Genomic DNA, 6557 nt, shown 5'->3' with positions numbered 1-6557 from the left:
AGACACAGACTGGCAGTACATTGTACTATAGTCATGTAGAGACACAGACTGGCAGTACATTGTACTATAGTCATGTAGTCACAGACTGGCAGTACATTGTACTATAGTCATGTACAGACACAGGCTGGCAGTACATTGTACTATAGTCATGTAGAGACACAGACTGGCAGTACATTGTACTATAGTCATGTACAGATACAGACTGGCAGTACATTGTACTATAGTCATGTAGAGACACAGACTGGCAGTACATTGTACTATAGCCATGTACAGACACAGGCTGGCAGTACATTGTACTATAGCCATATAGTCACAGACTGGCAGTACATTGTACTATAGTCATGTAGAGACACAGACTGGCAGTACATTGTACTATAGTCATGTAGTCACAGACTGGCAGTACATTGTACTATAGTCATGTAGAGACACAGACTGGCAGTACATTGTACTATAGCCATGTACAGACACAGACTGGCAGTACATTGTCCTATAGTCATGTACAGACTGGCAGTACATTGTACTATAGTCATGTACAGATACAGACTGGCAGTACATTGTACTATAGTCATGTAGAGACACAGACTGGCAGTACATTGTACTATAGCCATGTACAGACACAGGCTGGCAGTACATTGTACTATAGCCATATAGTCACAGACTGGCAGTACATTGTACTATAGTCATGTAGAGACACAGACTGGCAGTACATTGTACTATAGTCATGTAGTCACAGACTGGCAGTACATTGTACTATAGTCATGTAGAGACACAGACTGGCAGTACATTGTACTATAGCCATGTACAGACACAGGCTGGCAGTACATTGTACTATAGCCATATAGTCACAGACTGGCAGTACATTGTACTATAGCCATGTACAGACACAGGCTGGCAGTACATTGTACCATAGCCATATAGTCACAGACTGGCAGTACATTGTCCTATAGTCATGTACAGACACAGACTGGCAGTACATTGTCCTATAGTCATGTACAGACACAGACTGGCAGTACATTGTAATATAGTCATGTACAGACACATACTGGCAATACATTGTACTATAGTCATGAACAGACACAGACTGGCAGTACATTGTACTATAGTCATATAAAGACACGGACTGGCAGTATATTGTACCATAGTCATGTACAGACACAGACTGACAGTGCATTGTACTATAGTCATGTACAGACTGGCAGTACATTGTCCTATAGTCATGTAGTCACAGACTGGCAGTACATTATACAAGACACAGACTGGCAGTACATTGTCCTATAGTCATGTACATGGTACATTGTGATTAAACTGTGAGTGCTTATGATCTTTCGAGTAATTGTTATGTTAAATTTATTATTCCTAATTGTGGTACATTATTTTATGCAAATGAATACACCATAAACACCAAACTGACAACAACCAGAAACAGAATAACTAGTAAGTGTTCTATCAATGATCCTATCGGCTCCTATAGGTGCAGAGTGGGTCATTTAAATACATTGGTCTATGCCTCTGAAGTCCAGCCTGGTATAGCACTGCTACTAACAGCCTGTGGAGTAGCTGGAGATATCTAGACTCTCAGCTGATTATGAGGACTGATGTTTATTAATGAATATTACCTCAGTTCACAGACATAGGCTGCATCTTATAATTATATTTATCTTGTCAAATGTATATAAATTTTAAATTGTAGTCAATATTGTGTGATTATATTTGATGCCACTTTTTAGGTACTTAAAACTTCCCTCACCTCAGTAACACCAAATTTCCTCTGTTAACCTTTGTCCAACTTTGCAGATTAGCAGCTGGGACTTTTTCCACAAGAACATCTGAAAATCTGTGCAAATCTGTAAAGGCTGGAGAGAGATAAGAATAATGTTACATGTATATCAATACAAATGTTCCTTGATTCAGCTTCCTGCTAGCTACAAGATATTTAGTAACGTTGTTATCTATTGCCTATTCCTGATAACATATTATGATCTCTCATCATAGTTGACTTAAAATGGATGGCAAAACAGTCACTCAGAAAGCAACCTTGGACAAGTGTTCTTTTTTAACAGATGTATTGTATAGTAAGAACTGACTCTATATAACATATCATGGATGTTGAACAAAACTCAAGAATAATGGTACTACTGTACCTTGTGCGTCTAGAGATTTTTCATGTTGAATTAATCGTTTGAGGAGCAAGTGTCCGGAAGGATGTTCAACAATGTGCATCTGGAAGAGAAAGATAACATAGCTTTAACATTATGGAAACATACAGAACGACACTCAGAGCCATTAGTATGAACATATAGGAAACATACAGAACGACACTCAAAGCCATTAGTATGAACATATAGGAAACATACAGAACGACACTCAAAGCCATTAGTATGAACATATAGGAAACATACAGAACGACACTCAAAGCCATTAGTATGAACATATAGGAAACATACAGAACGACACTCAAAGCCATTAGTATGAACGTATAGGAAACATACAGAACGACACTCAAAGCCATTAGTATGAACGTATAGGAAACATACAGAACGACACTCAAAGCCATTAGTATGAACATATAGGAAACATACAGAACGACACTCAGAGCCATTAGTATGAACGTATAGGAAACATACAGAACGACACTCAAAGCCATTAGTATGAACATATAGGAAACATACAGAACGACACTCAAAGCCATTAGTATGAACATATAGGAAACATACAGAACGACACTCAAGCCATTAACATACCAAACTAGCCTCTATGGCTTTTACTATCGACTAAACCCCTCACAAGGTGTTCCAACAACTACCAGTGTTGTGACTCGATGTACAGCAGGCCCCATATAGGACCCTCCATCATATGGCAGTTACACAACAAAACAAACAGATGAATTGTAACTAGATTAACAGCAGGCCCCATACAGTGTCCTCTTTCACCCCCCCCCACCCCCATTGAACATCAACCATTACAGAACAAGACATATGGGAGCATTGTGACCAGATTTACCAATCAGATTTATCAATCATTTCACACAACACACACTACCACCTGAAGAAGGCTTGACATTGTTGTGTTTATGCTTACTCACAGTTGATTAGTGTCATTATAAGATTCCTTACTCTGTTATTAATAATAATAATAAGACTTATAATGCGCACACACCACTCAAAGAATGTTCATGGTGCAAGTTATTCTCTGTTTATCTGTTATTACTTACTTCAACAGCAGATTCTCTGGAATCAGTGAAGACTGGACAAAACTCTTCAGCAGCAAAGGATGCAATGGCTTCATATGCTTCAGTTTTATCACCTACGAAATGAAGATGTCGAAATAAAAATAGAAATCAAAATAAAACAATACTGGCTATGAAAAATTACATTCCCACTAGAATTTAATTCATACAACATATCATGCTTCATCTAAACAGGTTTGTACAATCAAGCTACTTCAGGAAGACTGCAATTAAATCCTATTCTCAAATTACCTGCTTTTCTTAGAGCTTGCAAAAAATTTAGTGCCAAACATTGTTGTCAAGTATACAATTAATAATCATTTATTTATTTTCATTGGTAATATTAAAGGGTCAAATTACTCCAGATGTTGGGAAGAGAGGCTCACCACTACACATGATCAAATTCTCTAACCCTTTTTAATGCAAAACAGTTAACAACTACATACTACTGACAATGTGATGGTATGCTGATAAATCAGACCAAAGAATTGAAACTGATATCATCAGTAAAGAATCCTCAATATAATTGAAGATATCATGAATCCAATACAGAGCGCCCTCACATTCACCAAATGATTCATGAACAATGCATAATCCAGACCTCATTAACACTCCTTGAAATGTGATACTTCAATGCACTATAATCTCGAGAACATATTGCAAACAACATATTGAAGTTGTCGTTCATTCTACATCCTATCTGTAATATCATCATCTTATTTGTTTTTGTATATTTGATTGAAAATCTAATTGATGGTTTTTAACAGAAGTAAACACAAGTTCACATGTAATTCAAATCCCTAACATTTGTCACCGGATTCACAGCAAGGAGTTAGGGACAGGTTATATTCACCCTAAAGTATTACATTTGAAGCTTGTCACAAATGTTTTAGCAAAGTACTTTAAATCATAGGATAAGACTTATCTGTGTGTTTCTGTGTGTTACATGGTGCCATGGGTCACCTTGTCCCTCCTGATTGATTGTTACCTGACAGTAATGTTATATAGAGTAGCCTACCAGTAGCATGCTGGAGGATTGATAGCACCAGCTGACTATGGGATTTATCTGTGTGTTTCTGTGTGTTACATGGTGCCATGGGACACCTTGTCCCTCCTGATTGATTGTTACCTGACAGTAATATTATATAGAGTAGCCTACCAGTAGCATGCTGGAGGATTGATAGCACCAGCTGACTATGGGATTTATCTGTGTGTTTCTGTGTGTTACATGGTGCCATGGGTCACCTTGTCCCTCCTGATTGATTGTTACCTGACAGTAATGTTATATAGAGTAGCCTACCAGTAGCATGCTGGAGGATTGATAGCACCAGCTGACTATGGGATTTATCTGTGTGTTTCTGTGTGTTACATGGTGCCATGGGTCACCTTGTCCCTCCTGATTGATTGTTACCTGACAGTAATGTTATATAGAGTAGCCTACCAGTAGCATGCTGGAGGATTGATAGCACCAGCTGACTATGGGATTTATCTGTGTGTTTCTGTGTGTTACATGGTGCCATGGGTCACCTTGTCCCTCCTGATTGATTGTTACCTGACAGTAATATTATATAGAGTAGCCTACCAGTAGCATGCTGGAGGATTGATAGCACCAGCTGACTATGGGATTTATCTGTGTGTTTCTGTGTGTTACATGGTGCCAAGGGTCACCTTGTCCTTCCTGATTGATTGTTACCTGACAGTAATGTTATATAGAGTAGCCTACCAGTAGCATGCTGGAGGATTGAGAGCACCAGCTGACTATGGGATTTATCTCTGTGTTTCTGTGTGTTATATGGTGCCATGGGACACCTTGTCCCTCCTGATTGATTGTTACCTGACAGTAATGTTATATAGAGTAGCCTACCAGTAGCATGCTGGAGGATTGATAGCACCAGCTGACTATGGGATTTATCTGTGTGTTTCTGTGTGTTACATGGTGCCATGGGACACCTTGTCCCTCCTGATTGATTGTTACCTGACAGTAATGTTATATAGAGTAGCCTACCAGTAGCATGCTGGAGGATTGATAGCACCAGCTGACTATGGGATTTATCTGTGTGTTTCTGTGTGTTACATGGTGCCAAGGGTCACCTTGTCCCTCCTGATTGATTGTTACCTGACAGTAATGTTATATAGAGTAGCCTACCAGTAGCATGCTGGAGGATTGATAGCACCAGCTAACTATGGGATTTATCTGTGTGTTTCTGTGTGTTACATGGTGCCATGGGTCACCTTGTCCCTCCTGATTGATTGTTACCTGACAGTAATGTTATATAGAGTAGCCTACCAGTAGCATGCTGGAGGATTGATAGCACCAGCTGACTATGGGATTTATCTGTGTGTTTCTGTGTGTTACATGGTGCCATGGGACACCTTGTCCCTCCTGATTGATTGTTACCTGACAGTAATATTATATAGAGTAGCCTACCAGTAGCATGCTGGAGGATTGATAGCACCAGCTGACTATGGGATTTATCTGTGTGTTTCTGTGTGTTACATGGTGCCATGGGACACCTTGTCCCTCCTGATTGATTGTTACCTGACAGTAATATTATATAGAGTAGCCTACCAGTAGCATGCTGGAGGATTGAGAGCACCAGCTAACTATGGGATTTATCTGTGTGTTTCTGTGTGTTACATGGTGCCATGGTCACCTTGTCCCTCCTGATTGATTGTTACTTGACAGTAATGTTATATAGAGTAGCCTACCAGTAGCATGCTGAGGGATTGATAGCACCAGCTGACTATGGGATTTATCTGTGTGTTTCTGTGTGTTACATGGTGCCAAGGGTCACCTTGTCCCTCCTGATTGATTGTTACCTGACAGTAATGTTATATAGAGTAGCCTACCAGTAGCATGCTGGAGGATTGATAGCACCAGCTGACTATGGGATTTATCAAACAGCAGTTCTCCCAGATTTTCCACCACCATCTCCATCAGAGGCTTAGAAGCAGCATCTCGTATCTCTCTCTGCCTCGTCTCCTTATCCTTCTTGCTAATCACACAGACAAGAAAAAAAAAAACATTTTCATCTTCACTGCGAGAAAATAGCAAAGAATGATGACTGTGAGGTTACTTAAAATATGCAAAGACTGATAATATTGTAGCGGAAAGCTACGACTTTTCCTTGGTGAGATATGTTTCGTTCCCTCAGGGGTTACATCTGTTGCGCTCCGCGGAGGTAACGAGAGATGTTTATCCGGAACAGGAACTGATTATGTAATTTTGCTATATCATTGTATTCCCGTGACTGGCATAGGCAGGCACGGCGGTGGGTGTGTGAGGCGATCCCATTGGTCGCAACTCACCATAGTTATATTTACAGGTAGT

At 39.7% G+C, this 6557-nt stretch overlaps 1 protein-coding gene across 2 annotated transcripts in view; it reads right to left on the bottom strand.

Moving 5' to 3' along the window:
• LOC139957315 (pumilio homolog 3-like) overlaps positions 1–6557 on the bottom strand; it is a 32086-nt gene that overhangs the window by 2843 nt on the left and 22686 nt on the right. For both annotated transcript variants that reach the window (XR_011789471.1, XM_071955274.1), the window contains exons 13-16: positions 6077–6222; positions 3212–3303; positions 2142–2220; positions 1748–1853 (exon numbers count right to left, since the gene is read on the bottom strand). Coding sequence is in view for 1 of the 2 variants with exons in the window: in XM_071955274.1 (XP_071811375.1) it covers positions 1748–1853; positions 2142–2220; positions 3212–3303; positions 6077–6222 (423 nt within the window). In the remaining variant the exon portion in view is untranslated. The remainder of the gene's footprint in view (positions 1–1747; positions 1854–2141; positions 2221–3211; positions 3304–6076; positions 6223–6557) is intronic.

Source organism: Apostichopus japonicus, chromosome 2 (assembly GCF_037975245.1).
Source record: "Apostichopus japonicus isolate 1M-3 chromosome 2, ASM3797524v1, whole genome shotgun sequence".
In the NCBI taxonomy this organism is placed as follows: domain Eukaryota; kingdom Metazoa; phylum Echinodermata; class Holothuroidea; order Aspidochirotida; family Stichopodidae; genus Apostichopus; species Apostichopus japonicus.
The sequence above is the reverse complement of the archived record's forward strand: the minus strand, read 5'-3'. Positions and strand labels throughout refer to the sequence as shown.